The 23,437-nt window shown below is 52.4% G+C and overlaps 2 protein-coding genes across 7 annotated transcripts; one reads left to right on the top strand and one right to left on the bottom strand.

Annotated features, from left to right (window-relative positions):
- The first annotated feature begins 1,752 nt into the window (after positions 1-1,752).
- Positions 1,753-2,966, top strand: BOLA1 (bolA family member 1). The gene is made up of 2 exons (XM_006919724.3): positions 1,753-1,864; positions 2,222-2,966. Exon 2 carries the CDS (start codon positions 2,225-2,227, stop codon positions 2,633-2,635), a length of 411 nt encoding a protein of 136 aa, XP_006919786.1. The 5' UTR covers positions 1,753-1,864; positions 2,222-2,224; the 3' UTR covers positions 2,636-2,966.
- Positions 2,967-5,069: 2,103 nt separating this feature from the next.
- On the bottom strand, positions 5,070-22,001 carry SV2A (synaptic vesicle glycoprotein 2A). Of its 6 annotated transcripts, none has more exons than XM_025052315.1 (14): positions 19,327-22,001; positions 16,836-16,881; positions 14,679-15,652; positions 13,289-13,469; positions 12,347-12,498; positions 12,099-12,232; positions 11,427-11,516; positions 11,078-11,188; positions 10,811-10,899; positions 9,988-10,152; positions 9,641-9,774; positions 8,621-8,827; positions 7,323-7,482; positions 6,738-6,921 (listed from the first exon to the last, which is right to left on the bottom strand). In XM_025052315.1, exons 3-14 carry the CDS (start codon positions 15,298-15,300, stop codon positions 6,738-6,740), a joined length of 2,229 nt encoding a protein of 742 aa, XP_024908083.1. In that variant the 5' UTR covers positions 15,301-15,652; positions 16,836-16,881; positions 19,327-22,001. The 6 variants fall into 6 exon arrangements, with proteins under 6 accessions (XP_015451058.1, XP_006919787.1, XP_024908083.1 ...); XM_025052314.1 differs by having other exon boundaries at positions 16,798-16,881; XM_015595572.2 differs by lacking the exons at positions 6,738-6,921; positions 16,836-16,881 and adding an exon at positions 5,070-5,324 and having other exon boundaries at positions 19,327-19,430.
- Between the last annotated feature and the right edge of the window lie 1,436 nt (positions 22,002-23,437).

Consider the following 23,437-nt stretch of genomic DNA (forward strand, 5'->3'; position numbering starts at 1 on the left):
GTACTGCTTAACCATCCATGAGATGAGCAAGGCTTTTCCACAGCTCCCTGCCCTTGCACATACAGTTCCCTCTGGCTAGAATTCTCATCCTCAACCTGCAGAATCCTCCTCATCCAGTTTCAGCCCCAGGATCACCTCTTCCTTCCTGAAGCCTTCCCTGCTCCCAAACACGACTTCAGTGTACCGACCTCTCTCTGGCACATCCTGATTGGTAGAACCACTCTACTGTGCTTTTGGCCTTGGTCTCACTTTTTGTGACCACCTCAAGGGAGAGACCATGTCTTCTTTATCTTGGAGTCAGGAGTCCTTAATTCCTTCTACCTGGTTCTTAAGAGGGTAGTGAAATGTTTTGGCATAAATAAATGAAACAATACACAGAAAATTAGTGTTGTCCTTTCTAAAATATTTCTCTTTAGTCAACAATCACTCTCCAAATGCCAACTATCAACAGTAGACTTGGTAGCCAGAGTGATGGAAGATATAATAGGAGCTTGTCAATTAAATAATATATTCTACCATAATAGAGTTGAATAAATTAGAATAAGTGTAAAGAACCTAGTGCAGAGCCTGGAACCTGAGTGGCCAAATGCTGGATTAGGAGGCAGAATAGCTTAATGGTTAAGATCGCGCATTCTACAGCCTGACTCTGGGTTTGTTTAACACGTCTGCACCGGGGGCAAATTACTAACCTTGAAGGGTCTCTGCTTCCTCAGTGGTAAAACGAGAGTAATAACTAGCTACTTTGTGGGATTGTTGTAAGAATTAAAAGTTCATAAATGTAAAACATTTAGAACAGCACCTGGCACCAAGGAAGCGGGGGCATCCTAAAAATTCTTTGAGTGATTTTGTCATTTCAAAAGTAAACATTGGGCTTATCCTAGCAGTTCCACTCCTGGATATAAACCAAACAAACGAATGTTCACGGCCAACAAAAAACATGTACAAGAATAGTATATTCATATAAATGCAATACTACACGACAATAAAAATGAACAAATTACTGCCACACTCATGGATGAATCTTAACATGGTGAGCAAAAGAAGACAAACATGAATTCATACTATGTGGTTCTACTTTTATAAAGTTCAAAAACGGACAACCCCACTTCCTATCACCATCATCTCTGTCCCCTGGGCTCTAGCCATACCTAACTGCACCCCAAGGACCCACTCCACAAATTTTTCTCTCCTAGCCTTTGTATGTGTAACTACCACAACTATGAATGAATGAGAAAGGGACTTTCGTGCTGTCTCTTCTAGATTGTTCCCCCAAAACCTCTCCGAGGTTTCTCCGGGCCCCCAAGTCTGGGTGACGTGCCTCCTTGGCATCCTGATCTGAGCCCTATCATAGCACTTAGCAATTAATTGTCCTCTCACTTGTCCATCTTCTCCAGTGTTCTGTAAACCCGTTGAGGACAGGCTCTGCTTTATTCTCCAGCCTGCAGGGCTGGCCTGGCGCACAGTAACTATGTATTCAATAAATGGAATGGACTTCCACTATTTCGTATGTAAAATGGAGTTGGGCTAGACGATCGACAAAACCTACTGGAAATAAAATGTATCAAATAGTCCCAAACCCATGTGCGCGGGGATTCCCGGTTTATTTTTGTTTGCGTGTGCGCGTGGGTTTTTTGTTTGTTGCATTCCACTGCTTACGAACCTCCCACGACCTCACTGGTCGGGAGAATAAGAGACTACAACTTCCGTGAGCCCTCGGGGCACCAAGTGGCAACTGCCCCGCCCACTGATGCGTCGCGAGGACTCCATTTCCCAGCGTGCCTCAAGACGCGAGGACTGCGTTTCGCCGAGAACGTCTGGCGTCGTGTTCCTGATCCGAACTGCGGTAGCCGAGGCCGAGTCGCAGGTAGAAAGGGCCCAGCCTAAAGTTCAAAGGGGACATTGGCCCAGCGAAAATCCGGAGTTGCACATACCTGCTTTTGCAACCTCCAGTCCATTCCTTGCTAGTCCCCTTATTAACGAACGCGCCTCGCGCGCGAGCCCTCTCTAACCCGCTGTCGCCGCTCCTCTGCCCGCGGCTGGAGGCCAAATTTCCCGACGTCACACAGGAAAGGGGCGGGGTCTCGCGGTCCGGCGTCTGGGCCCGCTCCCTGCGGCATCCTTTTGGGGACGTTGGCGGTGGGGGTGGGAGAGTAGTGAGGCTGGGCTCTCACCCGGCGGGAGGCCCTGCCCCTCACTGCTCTGGTTTTTGTCTCTACGGCAGCCGATGCTGAGTGGGCAACTGGGCAGGCGCCTGTTTCCCATGGCCGGCCGCGTCTGTCTGTCCCGGGGCAGCGCGGGATCGGGGGCATTCGGTCCTGTCGAGGCCGCCATTCGCACGAAGTTGGAGCAGGCCCTGAACCCCGAGGTACTGGAGCTGCGTAATGAGAGCAGCGGCCACGCGGTCCCACCAGGCAGCGAGACGCATTTCCGCGTGGCGGTGGTGAGCTCTCGCTTCGAGGGGCTGAGCCCCCTGCAGCGGCACCGGCTGGTCCACGCTGCGCTGTCGGAGGAGCTGGCTGGGCCGGTCCACGCTCTGGCCATACAGGCGCGGACCCCTGCCCAATGGAGGGAGAACCCTCAACTAGACGCGAGCCCCCCCTGCTTGGGTGGGAGCAAGAAAACCAGAACCCCCTGAATTCCAGGAGAGAGCGAGGAGCAGGATCCGAATGGGTTGTGTGAGATTTAACTACTGGGACCTCTTCCCTTCATTGCAGTCCGGTGGTGGTAATGGATGAGGACTGCTGGGCCCCATTCAGCCGCCACATACATATTCTCCAAAGTAGCAACTCATTTCAGATCAAAGCTGACCCAGAGAACGAGCAGAATCACTCGATACTGCTCTTGCCTTGACTATTCAGGAAAAGCTGCCCAGTCATTTCATGTTGAATTGTGACGAAGGAACCAACCACCAGATCTGATGATTTGGAAGTAATCCTGCACATTAAAAGAAGAATTATCATATGAGATGCATTGCTGTGTTATCAGTGGCCTTTTGAATCAGTGCTACAGGTGTTCTTGGGAGAAGGATAGGACGGACTTCTTTGGGGGAAGTGACCTAGTTGGATCTTCAAAGGAAAGCACAGGATTAAACCAGAAAGTTGAGGGAAGGTGTTGCAGACAAGGGGAAGACTCCCTTCCCCCGCAAAGGCACGGAAACTAAACTGCAGTGTGACTGATTGGACAAGACAGGAACTGTAGACACATTTGAGTTTCCTGGGGGAATGTTTGGCTTTCTAACAGCCTGTCCATTGCCAAAAGGATTTTCATTTGTAAGATAAATCTTTAGCGGGCGTGGGCGTGGGAGGGGGACTAAAGCAGTGAAAATATAACCTAGAAAATTAGTATAGAAGACAGAGAAAACGTTAGCCTTCTTGTTATGAGTTCCGAATGTTGTCATATTTCTGAAGAGAGCTTAAGTAATGTCTAAGCAAATCTCTGATGATCTCAATATGGAAATAGAATGTAAAAACTAAAGAAAAAGCTTGATTAACGTGTGCCTTGACCATTGGGGGCTAAAGAGTTTAGACAGTATCTGATTGGGCAGTAGGGGAGCCATTGAAGGGTTTTGGGGAAGGGCATGCCAAAGAGCATTGTGGGGCAGATCTGGCGGTGATGTGTAAGTGGGTTGGCACAGGAGATTGGAGACACAGAGATCAACCAAGAGTGAACATGGAGCCCTGACTTAAATCAGCTGTGTGAATGGAAGGGCAGGAGTTCATTAGAGAGCTGCCATAAAATCAGAAAATGGCTTGATTAGAACAGAAATGGACTAGATTGAGAGGGAAGTCTAGGTTAACCCCTAAGCAGCAGTTTTCAGATTTCCTCTCAGAGAAGAATTCCCAAAGGAGCTGTTTAAAATGTGGATTCTAGGTCCCCTCTCTTCCAAACACAGGATTCCGATTCTGTAGGAATGGAATCTGGAATCTGGAATCTGTATCTTTAAAAGAATTCCAAGAGGATTTGGAGAAAATTTGTTCTCAAGCAACATTACTCCCAAGTTTTTGTTTTTATTTTAGGGGTTTCTAAACATTTTAAACTTTATTTTTGTAAATTTTATTTTATTGTGGTAAGAACGCTGAAAATTGAGATACCGTCCAAATTTTTAAGGGTACCATGCATTACCCTTGACTCTATGTAACAGTGTCCGACAGCAGATCCCTAGAGCTTACTCATCCTGCTTATGCGCATTGGTTGTAAGTCCCCATTCCTTCTCACCCTAGCCTCAGGCAACCTCCATTCCACTCTTTGATATGAATTTGGCTATTTTAGATAATTCATGTATGTGAAATCATGCAGTAATTGACTTAGCATAATACCCTCATGGTTCATCCATATTGTCACATATTGCAGAATTTCCTTTGTAAGGCCATATAGTATTCCATTATGTGTATATAACACATTTTCTTTATTCGTCTGTCAGTGGACACTGAGGCCATTTCTATATCTTAGCTGTTGTAAATAGTGCTGTAGTAAACATGGAGGCCCTACTATCTCTCCAAGATCCCGATTTCAGATCTTTTGGTTAAGTACCCAGAAGGGGGATTGCCATATCATATAGTAAGTTCTGTTTTTAATTTTTTAAGGAACCTCCATATTCTTCTCCACAGCAGCTGCACCATTTGCATCCCCACCAACAATGTGCCAGGATTTCAATTTCTCCACGTTTTTACCAACACTTTTTTTTGTCTTTTTTGGGTAAAAGCTATCTGACAGGTGTGATGTCTAACACTGAGCATGTTTTCATATACTTATTTGGCTATTTGTATGTCTTCTTTGGAGAAATGTCTATTCAAGTCCTTAGCCCGTTTTTCAAATCAAGTGATTAGTTTTTTTGCTCTTGCGTCATAGGGCATTACCCCAAGTCTTCAAAAATGAGAATACTGAGGGGGCCCTCCAACTGCAGAAGTAGGGCCAGAAGAGAGGCCAACTGAGGAGTAAATGTGATACCTCGTGTTATTCTGGCCTTCAGTTTAGAGAGAAGTTGTTTTTCCATCTCATTATCATCCCCTCCCAGCAGGCAGAACAGCTGTAGGGTGTAGATGCAGAGGCAAAGAAGCAGACGTAGCCACTTTGAATTTTAAGGATTTGTTGTTTCCTTTTTATTTTTCATCAATTATTTTTCACTTCATTTTTCACATCAACAGAGTTGGATTTAGGGTTCCCTTGGAGAGCAAGGGGGATGGATGGGTCCCTCCAGGGGGTGCAGGGAAGAGGGCTGCGTCCAGCAAGTGAAGGGGAAGGGAAGGGCACACACTCATCCACTGGGCACTGGAGGAGAAGGCAGTCTTCTGAGCACAGACACCAAAGAGTTAAACAGTCACCACCTGGTTCAGTGTTACAAAATGGGGGGGGGACCATAAGGTGGGGGGCCCAGACGCAGCAAGAGGAAAGTGAATTTGGATTTTCTTTTTTGTTGTTGTTTTCACTTTTTTCCTTTTTTAACATTTTACAAACAGCTAAAAACTACAACACATCACAGCTACGGTGGGGAGGAAGGGGACACCAAAGAAAGCAGCCACATGGAGTGGGGTAGGGCAGGGGCAGCTTAACCTACAGGGGCTATTGTGTGGAAAGGGTGAGATGGGGAAACTGAGGCTTTGGTCCCTGCAGTAAGGGTCCCTGGCTGACTACCCAACCTCTTTCCACTCGGGAGTGGTTGCTGGGAAGCCCCTGCTCCCTGCCCCTGTTCCAGCTCCTTGTGCTTTGTGATCTGCTGGTTTGACCATGTGCCTGGTTGCTCCCCGTCCCCTGCTCTCCTGCCTGTGAGGGGCCAGGCCGGGGGTGGGAGGGCGGCTGTGCTGACTGAGTGGAGGCCTGTGCTGCTGATTGGAGGGGAGGTGCCTTCAGACCGCCCTCGGCTGTGGGACCCAATCCAGCCCGGCTAGGCCCGGGGCTCCTCCTCCCAGGCCTGGCACAGAAACACCATCCTGGTGGTACTCTGGGGGGCAGGGTTGTGTGTGTGTCCGTTGAAATTACCCTTGGCTTGCATTTTAGGACAGCATAGTGACACCCCTGCCCCATGGCGCACACACACACATCACACACACAGTCACACACACACACATACACACACACACACAGTCCTGCTGAGCTGCCTCAGAACTTAATATATAAATAAATAAGAGTCAGAAAGCTAATTTCATAGAATTCAGGCTTCTTATAGCCCAAATTGAAAGGGAAGTGAAGGCCAAGGGGCTGAGGTTTATTGCTGCTCCCCCAGCATCCAACAGGAGGTGCGAGAAGGCGCCCGAGGCCCTTCCGACTCTCAGTTCTTTTGGTCCGTGGTCTACACCAAGCCCCAGCCCCCAACATAACCACAAGCCCGTGGTTTCACCAGGGCCTAGGCAGAGGGAATGAGGGGGAAGGCAGGCAGCCTGCGCTGGAGGGCCTGGAGCCAGAAAAAGCGATGGTCCCTCACGAACACGGGGGGCGGGGAAGGGGGGGGCCAAACCTTCTCTTGTGCAAAGTCAAGGGTGGTAGGAGGTGGGGAGTAGAGCTGCATCCCAAAACCGGGATGGGGAGCTTTCCCTGTATTCCCCGCCTACGGGGTCACACGTGTGCACACGCACGCATGCGCGCGCACACACACACACACACACACACACACACAATGGCTAAGACGCCAAACACATGGAGAGTGAGGGTTTCCGGGGGCCAGGATGGCAGGGCAGGGCAAGGGGAGAAGGAGTCGTTGGTCTCACAGTGTGCCTGCCACCCCCGAAGCCCCAAAGACGCCCTCACTGCAGCACCTGCCCCCGGGTCTCAGGCAGTTTCAGGGCCAGAGAGCTACCGAGGGCAAGGGCAGCCGAGGCGAAGAGGATGGGGGCAGCCTTGGTGATGCCCACAAAGGACGTGAAGATGCTGATCCCCAGCACCGCTGCCAGCTTACACAGGGCATTCAAGAAGCCGAAGGCTGTGGTCCTGTCCAGGGGTCCCCCAGCGCAGCACAGGTGGGTCAGCCCAGGAGGCAGACGAGGAGGAGGCATGGGAGGGTTTGTAGGGGAAGGGCGGGGAAGCAGAAGTGAGAGATGGGGGGCAGCGTCCGAGGGGGAGAGGAAGGGCAGAGTTCGGAGAGGTGAGGGATGCGCACCGGGGAATATAGATAAATCGGGAGGCCGGGGAAAAGGAGACCAAAAAATCGGATTAATAGTTAAGACTTCAAGGAGTGAATACAAAAGCTACCAGCTTTTAGAGGAGAAACTTAGTGGGAACGTGTACCCTTCTCTCCCTGAAGATGCTTGTCCCATTCAGCCCCACTTCCTCGCCCCGCTTGTCCCCTGCCCTCTCGACCAGCTGCCCTGCCCCCACCACACTCCAACTACCTCTTGTCCGAGGGGTAGAGTTCGACAGTCAACACGTCCAGCGCGTTCCAGGATGCAATGCTGACCCCCCCAAAAAGGCAGAGCAGAGCGATCATGGCTGACTCACTGTTCCCAAAAGACAGGAAGAAGCAGGAGACACAGGACATCACGCTGGAGCCAGCTAGAGGCAGGAAAGAAGAGAGCGGCGTGAGCCAGGCCGCCGCGGGAGCCATCGCCACCCACCCTGTCCCCCCAGCTGGCACTAAGGGCAGCCCAGGATGAGACTGTTTCCCAAGGTGCCCAAAAGGGAAGCTTTTTACTCATCCCCAGCCTCCCTTCTGATTTTCTTCTTAACGTCAGTACCGACCACTTCTTCGATGCCAGCTGTGGGCCAAGCAACTGGATCTAATACGTCATTGATCGAACGCATCAACCCTATTGAAGCAGGAGAGGCAGCCTAGGGAAGGTCCCCCTGTCCTCCAGGAGGCAGCTCTAGAATTTTTCCTCGGTCCCTCACTCAGCCCTCTCTTCTTGTTTTGATTTCAAGCTTGAGACCCCAGCATGAGAAACAAGCCAAGGCCAGGAGACAAGACAGATGAAGACAGATGGCCTCGGGCCACCTCATCCCCTCCAGGTGGCACGGAAACAAGCCCAGATGGGAGGCGGGCTAGATGGCCTTGGGACACCCCGACCTGCCCACGCGGCTGGGCAGACTCTCCCTGGGCTGCCCACACTTTTCTCTTAAATGTGTACTTCCGCTTTACTAAAACTTGCGCTTTCCTGCCTGCTGTCCGTCGTGTCCTTGAATTCTTTCTCATGGCATAAGACAAGAACCTGGTCACCGGAGTGCCGGGGTCAGGGTCCTCCTTTGGACTCCCGCCCCATCGAGCTCTGTGAGGCAGGTTCTGTCACTATGAGGCAGGTTCTATCATCACCCCCATATTCCACATGAGACACCTGGGCTCACGAGGTTACGGAACTTGCCCAAGGTCCGTGGTGGAGCTGAGAGTCAAAGCCCATAACCTCAAAGCCTGTGCCCTGAACCACTTGCTATCCCGCTACCTCCCTCGCCCCCCAGAGAAGCTTCCAGGCCGCCCTGAACCTTGCTATGCCGCTACCTCCCTCGCCCCCCAGAGAAGCTTCCAGGCCAGGCCCCACCCCCATCTTGCTGCCACCCCATAAGCAGAAGATGTGAGAGAGAAATGCTTCTCTGGCTAAGCTCTTCCACAGACGAAGGTGAGAAGCCTGCCTGTTGACTGTCTCCCCTGGCCCTGGCCCCCTAATCAGTTCTGACACCACCCCCCAGCCTCTCCCCTTACCAAGCATACGGAGCCGGCCAATCTTGTCCATGAGCAGGGCGGACACGATATTCCCAGGAAGCACAGCCAGCGTCCCCAAGAAGCTGACGAAGTATACCATGTAGGCGCCTTCTCCCGTTCCTGTCACATCTAGTGGGCAGCCCTCCTTGTTGTGCAGGAATGTGCTATTCACCAGACGGCTGTTCACAAACTTGTACTCAAACAGGTCTGGGGTGAAGGCCAAGACAGGCAGGCAGTCATGTCGAATGAGAGACAGAGGCTGCTACCGCTTAGGGCTCAGGGCTCTGCCTTGGTGGGGTTTAGCATTGGGGGCTCTCGAATTCGTTCATGGAACTCATTGCAAAACATCAGATTGTTAAACATCACCACAGGAGCTAGGAATCTTTACAGCAGAAAATGTCCATAATCTATCGACTGAAACAGTGTGACTGGCTTTTGCCAAGTTTTCTCCTTAATAGTCTATTTCCTGGTCATTTTTTAAGTCCTCCATGCTGGCGATAAGCAGTAGCAGTGCCATGGTGTAGGAAAAATTAAAATCATTAGAAATCCTATCCATTACTTTTTCCTGCAAGGTGGGAAAAGCTCACCTGGTACGCCATGTAGAGGTGGGAAAGCCCCACTAATGCCATGTGCATATAGTTGGGGAATCACTGATAAAGAACTAGATTAACGCAATGATTCCCAACCTTTTCCCCACCAAATATTCCTTTTATTGTTTTTCTTTTTCCCAAAAGACCCTGTTTTGAATGATTTTACCCTCTTCAACCGTGCCTGAATACCACTGCATCGAGTTGTTTTAATTCTGGGCAAAGAAACTTGATATTTTTGTCAGATAGTCTACCGCAAGAAAGTGTTCAATTTCCATTAGATTTCTGGGCTTATCGGTAGCAGCTAGTAGGCCCCATACCACCTTCCTCCCAGGCTCCAGGGAGCTGAGCTCGAGAACCCTGAGCGAGGGACCGCGAGGTCCACCGTCCACCCAGCCCTTTGGCCTGACGGCCACCAGCCACTCGGCCTTACCAGTGTTATAGAACACGCTGTTGATGAATGTGCAGTTGCGGAAAAACGTGTTGCTGGATGTGACATCCTCAAAATAACACTCCTCGAACAGGGAATCCTCAAAGGACACTGACTTCAGGCGCAGCCCGATGAACCTGGAAGGCCAGGATGATGAGGGGCACTGCCCCCCATCCTCGTGCCCTCCTCCAAGGCTCAACCCCTTAATGAAGTAATGGGAAGCTGTGGCACTGAGGAGAGACACCAGGTCTTTGCCCCAAGACCCACTGTCTCAAAGCTCCCAGACTCAGAAAAGAGGCAAGGGGTGTTAAGGGACAGGGGGAGAATGGAGTATCAAGGCCCCCACATACTTGTCGTTGAAGTACTGTCCCCCTCGGTGGATCTGATTCTCCAGGGTGAAGTTAAAAGTCACGTGCTCTACACGCTCCCCAGGGAACACTTTGGTGCGGGCCGCGTAGTCCACCGCCTGGAGGTGGCGGATCATGTCAGGAAACCAGACAGTCAGGCCGTAGTAGCTGAAGAGTCAAAGGTGATGGAATCAGGCAGGGCTCAGGGACCAGAACCGGCCAGTCCAGAATGAGGGGGAAATCAAGGACCAGCCCATGTCAGCACCTTGCTCCCCGCCCCAGCCTCATTTCTCACCACTCCTCCCTCCACCCTCTGCTGTGGTTCTTCCAACCCTCCCACCGAACTCGTATCTCCCAGGCGTTTGCTCTTCCCTCTGCCTAAAGCAGCCTCCCCATTGCCCCTCAGCTTAACTCCCATTCATCCTTTGGGATTCAGATCCCCACCCCAAATCTGGGCTGGGAAGCCCCCACTCCCGGCCCGTGCTCCCAGAGCACTTTGTGCTGCCCTACGTGGCGCCTGTCACACTGCTCTATAGCTAGTTTCATCTAGCTCCCTGCCCGAGATGTAAACTCCGTGAGGACTGGGGCCACGTCACCTTCGGCCTGGCTCAGTACATGGCACAGAAGAGAAATTTAATCCTGTTCGGGCTGGAAGAGGGTGTGCTGGGAGAATGAATGGAGTAGAGTGCCAGGTGCAGGATCAGAGAGGGGCCCGAACAGCTCCTTTTCTCATTATTCGCGCCCTGCATTTTCATTTTCTCCCCTTCTCTGCCAACCCACACAGCATCCCGTCCACCACGTACCACCCACCCCACCCACTCCTCACCTGAAGGACATGGTGAACCACACACCCATCATCATCAGAGTGATGCGTCGATATTCTGGACCAAAACAGGAGAGGAAATTTCCCCAAACCTAAGCAGAAGAGCAAAGTCAGACAGTGGCTGCACTAACTCCTAGCTCCCCGGACCCCCACGCTTCTGCCCTACCTCCTCCTCAGTTCACCCATGACCCCCACATCGGGCTCGAGCTTGGCCTTCCTCTCCCCCTCCCCCACTCCCTTCTCTCTCTCCGCCATTTAATCCACCATTACCTGCCCCCCCAGGCTCAAGGCCCGGACACCCCAGCGCTGGTACCAGGTCCCTGTGTCTGACTGGATCTCAATCAGCTCATCCTCCTGATGAATCGTCTTAATATGGGTTACCTGGGGTCAAGAGAAGTGGTGAGCAGTCACCTAGTCCTTTTTTCCCAACCCTTTCCGTGTGCCTCAGTTTCTCCTGCAGCAGCAAGATGGGAGGCAGGTGTGCAGGACACCAGGAGAGATCGTGTGGATGAAGAGTACGCTTGGGACGCCTGGAAATCTCTCAGGGGGTGTCCAGAGAGGGGCCAGGTGGAGTTGGGGTGCAGCAGCTTGGAGCACTGGGGGAAGGGCCGTGGCTTACCGAGAAGACGCGCTCGGGGTGTCCCTTGGCTCGCATGTTGGTGTCATGAACTCGCTTCAGCACCATCCAGGCTTCATCGTGCTTCCCGTTCTAGAGCCAGACAGAGCCCACAGCCAGGTCAGCCGTCCCCGGAGCCAGGCTTACAGCCCCACCTTCCACCCTGGCTTCTGGAGTTGTGAGGCACACAAAGGCTCCCGCCCCTGACCCCTGACCTATGGGCACACCCATCACCCACTCAGAAAGAGCCCCAAGTGGAGACACAGCAAAATGTCATCAAATGTGGGCAGGAGTTGGGGGAGATACAAGCATAGTTCCTAGGGATCCCCTGGTCCAATGGAAGAGAAAATTCAAAACAAGGCAAGTGATGACGATGGGCAAGCATGTAGGCAGAGAAGAGGCAGGACCTTAACCTGCTGCACCAAGTTATAGTTGGAGGGCCAGGGCCAAGGCCCCGCCTGTAAAATGTTAAGCCACCCATAGTTGAGCAGATCCCCTCGCTTCTCCACCCACCACGACCCTTCTGGAGATACAGTCTAACAAAGGAAGGGAGATAAAGTCCCACAGAGAATGGACCCTGTGAGGGAGGAAGGCAGCCATGTAGGATCAAACCAAAGCCACAGTGGTGCTGGAACACAGGAGCCCTTGCTGACCCCACCCCCACAGCCCAGTCACCTCCAGGAAGAAGCGGGGACTCTCAGGCTGTGTGGTCAAAGCCCCAATGGCAAACACGGACGGAAAGGCGCAGACGAGGACGAAGACCCTCCAGCTGTGAAACTGATAAGCGGACCCCATCTGAAAGCTCCACCCTGGCGGGGGCAGTCACAGAGTCAGCAGAGAGGCCACTGGTTGGGGGTCCCCACCACAGGGAGCACAGGAGAGGAGGGACATAGTCTGGGGTGCATTCCCTAGGGGCTGCTCACCATAGTGGGGGATGATGGCCCAGGCCATAGCAGCTGCGTACACCCCGCCAATCATCCAGAACATGCAGAGCCAGCTCAAATGCTCCCCACGCTTCTCCTGGGCCAGAAACTCCGAGAAATAGGAGAAGACAATGGGGATGGACCCTCCAATCCTGGAGGGCACGCAAGAATTCAGCATTGGAAAACCACCGTATTCCGGGTCCCCTGCCCCACTGCTCTGGGTGCCCAAGTCCCTTTCATCTTGCAGACCTTTTAGAAGAGACTGGTTCTCACACTTAGTGCCCTACAAATTCATGACTAGCCATCGAGCACCCATCCTGGGGACCGCGGGAACCAGGCAGGCAGGTCTCAGGGAAAAAGAAGGAACGAACATTGATACCACAGAGCTGGAGGAGAGGGAGGATAATTACAGAGAAAGGGAACCACTTCCCCCCCCAAAAAAAATAATAAGATGGGCAAAGAACAGTCTGAGGACAGGCGTGCGGGAGCAGGCCAGAGAGCTCGGAGGCCAAGGCCGTGCGTGCAGGGAGAAGTGTCGGTGTGCGTGCGAGCTCAGACTTCGGGCAGCCGTGGGTATTCACAGGGTCTGTTGTCGAATGCAGGAAATATCTATGTATTCTCTGGGAAGGGGATAACTCAAGGGTCCACGGGTGCCCGGGCGTGAGGCTGAGACCCTCAAGGCCTCTTCGTGGAGCCAGCCTCATTAGGGAACTAAAGGGTAGGGTGGACCAGACATTTCTGGAATGGCTGTGTGGACAGGCAGGAGACAGGTCCAGGACAGGAAGCAGCTGGCCTGAGATGGCAAGAGGAGAAAGGGATCCATTCATTCAACTCAGAGATACTTGAAGTACATCTGGTGTGTCTGGCACTGTGCTGGGCCCTAGAGATACAGCAGCGACCAAGGCACAGTCCTGCCCTCCGGAGGCTGAGGAGGACACTCACCCGACCCCAGAAAGCAGGCGGCAGAAGAGGAAAGTGCCGTAACCCTGGACGAAGGATGAGAAAAAGGCAAAGATGCTGTTCACTGAGAGCGAGATGAGCAGACACTGTCTCCGGCCCAGCCGGTCGGCCAGCCCGCCCCAGAGGAAGGCTCCCACCATCATGCCCAGGTAGACGATGAGGCCTGCGAGGAGGAAAAGAGGCAGGAGCGGGGTGAGCAGACACCACGTCTCCCACTCGCTGACCATGAAATGAGCTGAAGTGCAACAGAATGAACCGAGGACCCGCAGGACTTCGAGAAGCTACGTCTACCCGGAGACGAGAGAAAGCGAGAGACGCTGAATTGTGTGAGCGAACAGGGAAGGCCATCCTGCAGGCCAGGGGTTCGAAGGCGGGAATCCAGACGTGGGAGAACCCCAGAACTCTCACTTTCTCTCCCTCTCCCTTCTCACGCCCTTGTTGTCTGTCACACACAAACACACGCAAATACAACACCCCTGCTTCTGGCTTGCCTGGAACGAGGAATGGATCTGCCTAGGTTCCCAGACTCTCCCAGGGTCCCCTCTAGCCACGCCCCCCTACTTCCGGCCACCGCCTGGATGCTCTCAGAGCAGCAGGTGTCTCTCGTGTTCCCTAGGAAAGTCCCTCATTCCTCCCAGGAAATCCCCCCCACAAAGTCCGTCCTCACTCCCTGCAGCTCCAACACTCCCGGTCAGAAGTGCTCCTGTACCTTACTTCCTTCGTAACTTCAGAGTTGGAAGTAACCTTTAAAACCATCTCCTCCTGCACTGTACCTATGCTCGAGCCAAGTCCCAGGGAGAAGGGACCTGCCCAAGATCTGATGGCAACGTAGTGGCACAGCGAGGCTGAGATCCTTTCTGAATGAGTCTAGGGGTTCCCCCTTCAGGTTCCCCATCTAGCAGGGCCATCGGAGACCACTCGCCAGCCCCTGAGCACTCCCAAGGCTGACCGAAGCAAGTGTGACCAGCTCCTCTGGCTGCAGGCAGACCCAGGATTGTTTCCCTAGCCGCATCGCCCCAAATCGACCCTTCCCATGTCACTTAGGGAGTTTGCATCCTGACTTCCTGTGTCCCCAGTCAGGGAAAGGGAGCAGGCTAACAGGAGAGGAGGCTCTGAAGAAACATTAAATGGGGCCTCTCCCGCCATGGCCACCTCCTACAGAACTAAACAGACCGCCACCCCAGCCCCGGCCGAAGCCCCAGCCCACTGTCCTCCCCCAGAGGAGGGTGTGCGAGGGCAGAGTGCAAAGGACCTTGTGCCCTCTGGGGACATCTTGAGAGGAGGGCGCTGGGACTCCCAGCAGTGAGGACAGTTCTCAGGAGTGGGGGTGTTTGGGGCAGGGCGGGGCTGGGGTGCCCCGGATTTGTCTTACCCAGCATGCCTTTGTTGGAGTCAGACAGGCACATGTCTTTCTCAGCGCTGGGCAGCACGAAGCCCACCACGAAGACCTCGACGCCATCAGCCATCAGTGCCAGACCAAGCACGAAGTAGAGCGTCCACTGGAAGCGGCCGTGGCCACATTCCCGGAGGATGGCTTCGTACTGCTGGGCCAGTTCTTCCCGCTCTTTCCTCCGCTGTGCCTCCCCCCGGCCCCCAGCGGGGCCCTCCCCATCGCCCAAGCCCCCCCTCACACCAGCCAGGGGTGCCCCATCTGCCATCCGCTCGCCTTTGCCCCCAGACTCTGCCCGGGGGATGCCCTGGTATTCCCCTTCGTAGATCTCATCCTCTTCATCGTGGCCCTCGGTGGCATCACTGGATGCGCCACCTTCCTCCTCGTCCTGGGTCCCCTCCCCACGGTAATAGCCGTCAGCAGGGGCAGGGAAGTCATCATCGTCATCATCCTCCTCAAAGCGGGAGTAGGATCTTCGGGAATATTCGTCCTGGACGCGGTCCAGGCCCTTCACCACCTTCTTGGCCGCGTGCTTTTTCACTTCCTTGGCGATGTCTTTGGCCCCGCGGATGAAAGCTGCCCGGTCTCTGAAGCCTTCCTCCATGACGGGGCTTGGGGAGCACGTCACCAGATCGCCCCTCCCCCTGCTCCTTATCGGCCTTTGCTCTAGGACTCGTGGACTCAGAAAGACCCTTCCCCCAGTTACGTAGGTGAAGTGTGTTAGGGTATCTTTGGGCACAGAATAGGAGAAAATGGGGCCTGGCCAGCGAGTGTCTGGGAGAAGAAAGGAGGGAGAGGAGTTTGGCCTACGCCCAGTTCATTTGGGTACACAGGGAAGGGAGAGGGGGGGTAGGGGCATGGGAAAAGGAGGGGGAGCCCGCTCCGGTGGGGCTAAGCTGGGGAGCCAGGATAACTCAAGAAAGGCCGCCTACTTCTCTTCCAGGCACTCTGGAGATCTAGAAAAAATAAGAGGGAGATAGAGGAGGTTGTGAGGCCTCGGTTGGTGAAGAAGGCCGATACAGAGCTCCTGTCAACCCGGAGCCCACCTGTGCCACACGGCATAGGGACGGTCTCCTTGCTTCACGCCTACAGCCAGTAAAAAATGGTTGACTGTCGACGCCAACTGCGGGTCATTCAGCACAAACCCCTTTACTTTGACCTTGGAGACTACACTCATGAGATGTGCTCCCGAGTCACAATCACCACCACAGAGCTCCTCTCCAGACACACCGCCCCCCACCCCCGCCAACTTCAACCTGCAAAGAACAAAGCAGGAAATCGGAGACGGCAGAATTCCCAGCTCTAGTTTGGTCTGCGTTTCTTACTGAGGGCGGAGCTTGGGGAGAATATGTAGGAGGAGCAGCAAGTCATCCAACCTGGGGCCTTCGGTCCACTGATGGCATCTGAAGGTGAGATTCTGCAGTCCCTGCCTCAGGCCTCCCAAGGAGAGGTCTCCCGATGGAGCCCAGTGGGTAAAAACTCAGCTTCCAGAGTCAGACTTGGGTTTGACGCCCTGCTTCAGCACTTACTAGAGCTAAGGGACCACGGGCATGTCTCTGCACATCCAAACCTCAGTTTCCTCTTACTTAAGAAGGGAAAAGTAAGGATTAAGTGACTTCATGGGTATAAGCTCCTTGCCATAGTTCCTGGCATGTAAAAAGCGATGAATAGACATTAGTTATTACCCTCGTGCTGACAATATAGCGAGATGCCATCTACTCCCTCACAAGACCCCAGAACAAAAGCCACTTCTGGGTGAGTGGCAGAGAGGGACACTGGGAAGGAGAAGCTGGTTCGGTGCAAAGCACACAACAGTTATGCAACCTAACTTGAAATCCCAGCTCTGCTATTTACTTACAAACAACTGATCTTCGGCAGGTTACTCGACTTCCCTACGCCTCGGTGCCCTTAAATTTAAATTGGGGATCATAATCTCTATTTCTCCGATTCGACCTCACAGTAGATATTCTATAAATATGAGTTTCCGTCTTTCCTCTGTGATTGAAAAACATGAAAGGAGCAGGAAACAGCAAGAAAAAAAGCAGAGGGGGCGCATACTCGGATGCCCAGTGTCCTCCCAAAAAAGAGTCCCAAGGCCCACCTGTCTGTGTTCAAACTAATTTCAGCATCTGGGCCCACCTTGTCTACGGCCGGACAAACAAGGAAGACGCAGGAAAAGCAGGACCTGGAACCAGAGGGCATGGGGAAGAGGGCAGATCAAAAGCTACGAAAAAGGCGATGACTGGCTGCTGCCACCTCCCTTCAGGATGTCACACGTGGGCCCCTTTTCACTAGTGGGGGTGGGAATGGAGATCACCGAATAAACATACGCTGCCAGCATGGGGGGTGCGGGTCCAAGGGCCTATAGTCCCACTTCATTCCTCCAGGACCTCCCTTCCTAAGCCCCCTTAATCCTTTCTGCTCCTCCAGGAGTCAAGGAGAAGGAAGCCCACAAATACTGCATTGCGTAGGAGGCTGGCATAGAATGAAGGGGGCCTTGAGCCTCCCCCCCAAAAAGAGACATCCTCCAGAGGGAAGCATAGGAGAACCCCCACTTCCTTCATAAAAGCAGAGGAAGCAGGACAAGATTCTTATGAGAGATCATTCCCCTAAAAATATCCTGCCTCCTTCTGCTCCCACCCATCCAAGGCCTTCATTAAAAATGTCACACACACACACACGCACACGCACACGCACGCACGCACGCACATATAGTCACTGGGAGAAGAGGGGTAAGTAATGCTATGTGATTCAGAGAGAAGCCCTGGCAAGCAAGCCTCACCCCCTCAGGACAGACGTAAGCAGTGGACAGGGAAGACCAGAACCTCTGACCCCTATGTCACCTTCTTTTCTTTGTGAATCAGGGTTCAAATCATCCTCCAGGAAAGGGAGGGAACTGTAGAATCCCCTCACTGCGTGGCAATTTGCTCGCCTGTTCTTTCTTTCCCAGCTCGGATCTCCCCCTCAAACCCTGAAGGAGGCAGACGGGCCACCCCGAGCCATATCCTGTGTTTGTTAGCACTGTTTACCCCTGAGGGGCCAAGCAGGGGAGAGAAGGCCCCCCCCCAGAGCCACAGCAGGATATGATGGCTCAACAGCCAGCTCCCCCAGGGCCAACGAGCCCAGGAGGTCAGGAAGGAGAGAAAGAAGACAAATTCTTTGAGCTGGTGGGAAAGTGTTGCTATTTTTAGCCCCAAAAGCAGCACAGGGTAGCTAAGCCTGTGGGAGAGAAAGACTTGGAGAGGTGGAGGCTGCAGGAGACAAGATTCGAGATTACACAGCCCTTTAAGGCAGGCGAGCTTCGCCTGACCAGAAGAATGTACCCAGGAGATGCTTGGCAGAGGAGTGGGGGACCGGGGACTCCTGAGCAAATGCTGCCTTTAGGACAACTCACTCATCCCTGGATAAGAGGAGGATCCAGAAGCCCCCCACCTCCAATCAAAGCTCCTGACTTCGGGAGCCACCCAGATTCCCCAGTCCACCCTAGCCCAGGTGACAAGGTCATTAAGAAGCAGTCACTTATCAAAACATTCGTGGAGGAGGAGATGATGGGGTGGCACGAGGGAGGAGGTGCTGGAGCACTCCTCCCTGTTAGGCTGGGCGATTGAGCCTCAGCCCCCACCCCAGGACAGCCAAGCCTGCACCTCCCCTCCCAGCATCCTGCCCGGGAGAAACACGGTGTCCGCTGAGAGGGCACACGGAGGAACACAGCAGGCGAAGAGGCAGGGACGCAGGAAGAGACGTCCACACGCACAGGCATAACGGCGCCCCTACCAGCGTCTGCGGCGACCCCCGCCCGCATCCCGCCTCTGCTCGGCTGTGAGGGACGAGCCCCTATAACAGGCTGAACTGATTCTCCGCGCCTCCCCTCGCCCTTGGTCCTGCGGCCGGACAAGGGCCCATGGTCAGCGCCCCTTCCGCCAGCTCCCGGAGCAGCTGCCGCCAGCCCGTCATGCGTGCCCAGCCCCGGGGCTTTGCGGGTTCACCATCTCGCCCCAGCATTTCCACCCTTCCTCCCCCTGCCCGCCCTCCTTCACCTGCCCTTCCTCCACGGCCCCCCCACCCCCACCCCAAGTCCAGTCCAGCCAACCGAGGCGGCATCCGCTCTCTGGCCCCAGCCAAGGTCATTTATCATTCCTTTGGGGCGGGGGGGTCGCCAAGGTGAGGAGGGGACTGGCGCTTGAGTGACCCCTGTTCCACCTAAAAACCCCACCACCACCCCGTCAATGTCTGAGGGGAGGACATAGTGAGGGACTTGGCTAAGGCAGAGAAAAACACCTCTCTCTCTCTCTCTGTGTACACACACACACACACACACACACACACACACACACACATGCATATACATATACATATGTGTGTGTATTTCTCTTTCTTTTTATAAAGATTTCCCACTCTTTTGCCTATCTTTGGTTTCTGCTAAATCTAAGTCATGGTGACAGAGATATATTTTTTAAATCAGCACAGCAACTGAAATAAATGTCCATTCAAACCACCACCCAACCCCTCACCCCTAGAGCGAGGACGGTCACCCTCCCCAGCAGCCAAGCATCGGAGGATAAAATGGCTGCAAGGCAGGGATGCTTCTGCCCCAGGCGGGCGGCCGTGAAGGACTGAGCAAGAGTCTCACCTGGGCTGGGTCCCCGGGGTGCGGGAGTCCTGGGTGAGGGCGGGGGTCCCGGCTGTGGCGCAGACGGCAGCGGGGACTGCTCCGGGTACCCGGGGAAGCGGCAATGCAGACCTGACCCCCCAACACGCTCCCGCCCCGCCTCCGCCCCCCCCACCCCGGCGCCGCTGAGCATCGGGAGAGACCATTGTTGGGGGGGGGCGGGCAGAAGGAAAAAGGGACTCGGCACCAGGGAGAAATGATGAAAGGCTGGGGGATTGTCACGGGGACAGCTGGAGACGACACGCAACCCTTTCCAGCCCCTTCCTAGCGGAAGATGAAAGCAACCACGGAAATGGTGATCTCAGGGAGACAAGTGGGAAGACAGAATGGGAAGGGGTGAATGAGGCAGCCCCCTCCTTAGCACCCCAGGCCCAGAATGGCGGGACCCACATATTTTAGGGGCTCTGGCTACCTTCAGGCACCTCCCTTCCCCGTCTCCACCGCTCCCAGCAGCCTTCTCCCAGACTCGGAGTGCTCAGACTACATGTTTACCTGGCTATTTTAGAGAAAGCGGGAAGAACAAGGTGTGGTTTCTGTCCCGAGCTGCCAGAGGTGGAGACTCCTGGATCTCCCCCGCCTCTTTCCAGAAACAGTCCAGATTATTTATTCACGGTGCAGCCCTCCCGTCCTCCACCTGGTCGGCAGCAGAGGTGAGTCCTGGAGAGGCTGAGTTTCACAGGCCCAGGACTAAAAGAGGGACTCCCACGATACCCTTCCCCACTTTCTTGAAAGGAGTGAATTGGTTTCAGTTCTTTTTTCTTTCCTTTATCCTGTACCAAAAACCTGGGCTCAGAGATCCAAGCCACACATACCACTCACTGACCATCCCTGCTCCAGGGGTGAGGGGCTGAGTGGCGGTTTGGGGATGTACATACTGAATGTGTCTGCCTATTCCAGGTAAGGTCTTAGAATATTCTGGACAGAGCACTGACCAGGGGCTCTACCCTGGATCCTTACTTCTAACAAGCTATGGGCTTTTGATCAAGTTCTCTGCCTCTCTGAAGCTCTGTTGTCTCATTTGGAAAATGGGGGGAAGGGGGGCCTGGACTAGAAGCTGTATCAGATCCATTTCAGATCTAATAGTGTGTGATTCTGCTTTGCTAAATGTGGAGGTTTCAGAGTACTGGGGTACTCTACATGGAGAGGACTGGCTGGCTATGTCCCAAGGGACCTCACAGGTGGCATCTCGGTATTGAATTTATCACTGACAAGGGTGTGGACCTGGGTTTCGCAGAGTCCAAAGCCATATCTTAGAAACACTCTTTGTGCCAACAAAGTTTACAACTTACTGAAATATAAAGGCATAATACGTATTAATTTACCACGAGAAATTTAACCGTCACTCAGGCTGAATGAAAACCACGTCCGCACGTCCAGTACATCCTCTCCCTTAAGCCAAATCAGAACGATAATGTCAACGTATAAATGCACAGTGACATAACTGAACAAGAGTGTTCGTATCTTTAATGGCATCTGGCCATTCCCAGTAAGGAGTGGTGCCAATGGGATCAGAAAACTTTTCTTGGCTACAGTCCTCCACCCCCATCTCTGTGCTGTGGGCCAGGGGTGTTGTCACAGGCACAGCTGGACCGCTCTCACTCCGTTGGCTAAAGCATTCTTTCCAAGTCGGTACTTGGGACAGCTGTGCCCACGTGGATCTCAAGGACTCTTCCTTTACTAGGCTTTCACTGCCAACCTTCTTCAAGGTTGACACATTCTTTATTTATGTTAATGCTTTCAATTAGGTTATAGCCAAGTCTTGCTGGCAGGGGGCCATATCTTCTCTTTCAGGTGACTTTGCATATTCTCCATTGATCCATTAATTGCTAAAATAGAAATCTCTATTCTTAGAGAGAAAGCTGGTATTTTTCTAAGTTCCGAGGAAAGATGTCATTGTTGTTCCCAGGTACCGGGACCCCATGCACCTCATCATCTGCTCTTTCACAGTCCCCTTTGCCGGGTCCATTAACATCAGAATTCCCAGGGGCTCAGTCCTGGGCCCTTCCCCTCTCCCACCTACTCTCTCCTTGGTCACTGCAGGTAATCTCATGACTTTAATGCTGTCTACCTGCCGACGTGTCCCGCATTTGTATCTCCAGTCCAGACCTTTCCCCCAAGCCTGTCGTGAAAATCTCCACCTGTCAATTCAACGTCACCACGTGGACAGGTAATAAACATCTCGAACTTAACAGAACCATAAACGAACCTCTGATCCAGGTCTTCCTGGATCCCCTCTTCACTGAGGTGGTAAGGCCAAAAAATCATGGAGTTAGCTATCTGTGTTTCTTTTCTTTCTCTCATCCCTACATCAGCGGGTCTTGTCAGCTCTACTTTCAAAAAATGTATTCTGAATCCACTCCGTCTCACGAGCTCCCCCACCAATCCCCGAGTCTAAGCCATCATCATCTCCTTAGCTACTACAAAAGCCTCTTAACGGGTTTCCTTACTTCTTATCTTGCTCTCCTAAAATGTATTATTCTCGGCAGTCAAGTGAACTTCTACAAACCAATAAGATCTGATCAAAGAAATGAGTGTATATGTCTCACAAAAAGACAAGTATTTTCTTGGCTGCTTAATTTGTAATATTCAAAAACTTCAACTGTCTATCAACCAGAGAATGGTTAAACTTGGACAAATAGTGTTGCATTTATATCATACTATACTATATAATAAATTTATAAAAGAATACTATATAAATTTTTAAAAGACTTAATATATGCAACAGCATAAAAAGATCTCACAAATATGGAGCGAAAGAAAACATTCATTTGACATGTATTATTCAGTAAACATAGTATAATGTGATTAAGCAGTTGGCCCTAAAGTTCTGACAGCTCTTGATTCAATTATTGCATCTACCACTTCTTAGCATGTGACTTTGGCCAACTAACAATATCAGTTTTCTGATCTTAAAAAGGGGGTAAGAACAGAATCAACCTTGGAGGGTTGTTACGAGGACTGGCTGAGATAATACATGTAAAGCACTTAGTACAGTACCTGGCACACAGCAGAGTTCAGTAAACATTAGCTGCTACCATTTTCACAATTATTGTATATGCCAGGTACCTTTCAACACTCTCGGGAGATACAGATTAATAGGACGAGACCTATTAGGGGCTCCTAAGGGATTCGGTTTAATGCAGGGATACTTAGATTGGGATCCATGAACCTTCTCGAAGTTTTGTGTCACGATATTGGATATATAAGCATATATGTATTTTTCTTGGGTAAGGACCATAGTTTATGTCATATTTTTAATGGACGGTCTATGGCCCGCAAAACATTAAAAGCCCCATGGTTAAAGCATGCATTCCAAATGGGGGTGACAGTGCTCCCCGGGGGGTCAAAAGTTGGTTTTGGGGGGGAGGAATCTTAGATATTATAATGGTTTGTCCCTCCAAAGGGCCATAGTACATAAGCAAATATACAGCACGTCTGCAATATTAACTGGCTATACGTGGGGGCACAATTAGGAAAAAATGTCTCCTTAGGGGGACAATAATAAAAACCAAAAACGGTCGAGACACCGTTTTAGTGAATAACAGATGTGGGAGCAGAAGTACCTAAATGGATAAGAAATACTGGCTCTGTTCAGAGAACTGCCGAGTACCAGAATCTGAAAGAGCTGGAGGGTGGAGAGATAAAGGAGAGTTTGGAGAGTCAAACTCAATGACTAGAGGAGGCACTGAGAAATTATTACTGCATGAATGGAAGCTCAGTGATTCTGAGGATGAAGGCCTCAGAAACAGTGGCTCCAAAGAGAAGGAGGGAATGCAGCAAAGGCACCAATGTACCCTGTGATGGTGTCAGTTCATCAACACAGTATCAGGTAACAGCTGAACATACGACACTTAAATCAAAGAACAAGCTACGAATTTGCTGAAGTCCTCAAGGATCAGTTAGAAGAGCCATTTCATCTGATAGATGACATGGAGGCAGAAAGCAGAGAAAGTGGGACAAAGCCTTCCACCACCTGGGGTTGCTCCAGGGCTGGCCTCTGACACCTGAGTCCAGCAGCCGCCAGCTCTGCCAGGTTCCAAGTGCTCCTGGGACCTCGGCACATGACCACATC

This window comes from Pteropus alecto, unplaced genomic scaffold (assembly GCF_000325575.1).
Source record: "Pteropus alecto unplaced genomic scaffold, ASM32557v1 scaffold106, whole genome shotgun sequence".
Lineage (NCBI taxonomy): Eukaryota > Metazoa > Chordata > Mammalia > Chiroptera > Pteropodidae > Pteropus > Pteropus alecto.

Bases quoted from the DNA above. Each gene is read 5' to 3' on its own strand.
- BOLA1 (XM_006919724.3), top strand. From the start codon at position 2,225: ATGCTGAGTGGGCAACTGGGCAGGCGCCTGTTTCCCATGGCCGGCCGC.
- SV2A (XM_006919725.3), bottom strand. From the start codon at position 15,300: ATGGAGGAAGGCTTCAGAGACCGGGCAGCTTTCATCCGCGGGGCCAAA. The intron at 13,470-14,678 runs GTAAGACAAATC...TCCTCCTCGCAG, and splicing joins CTCCAACAAAGGCATGCTGG to GCCTCATCGTCTACCTGGGC. The intron at 12,499-13,288 runs GTGAGTGTCCTC...CGTGCCCTCCAG, and splicing joins CGCCTGCTTTCTGGGGTCGG to GATTGGAGGGTCCATCCCCA.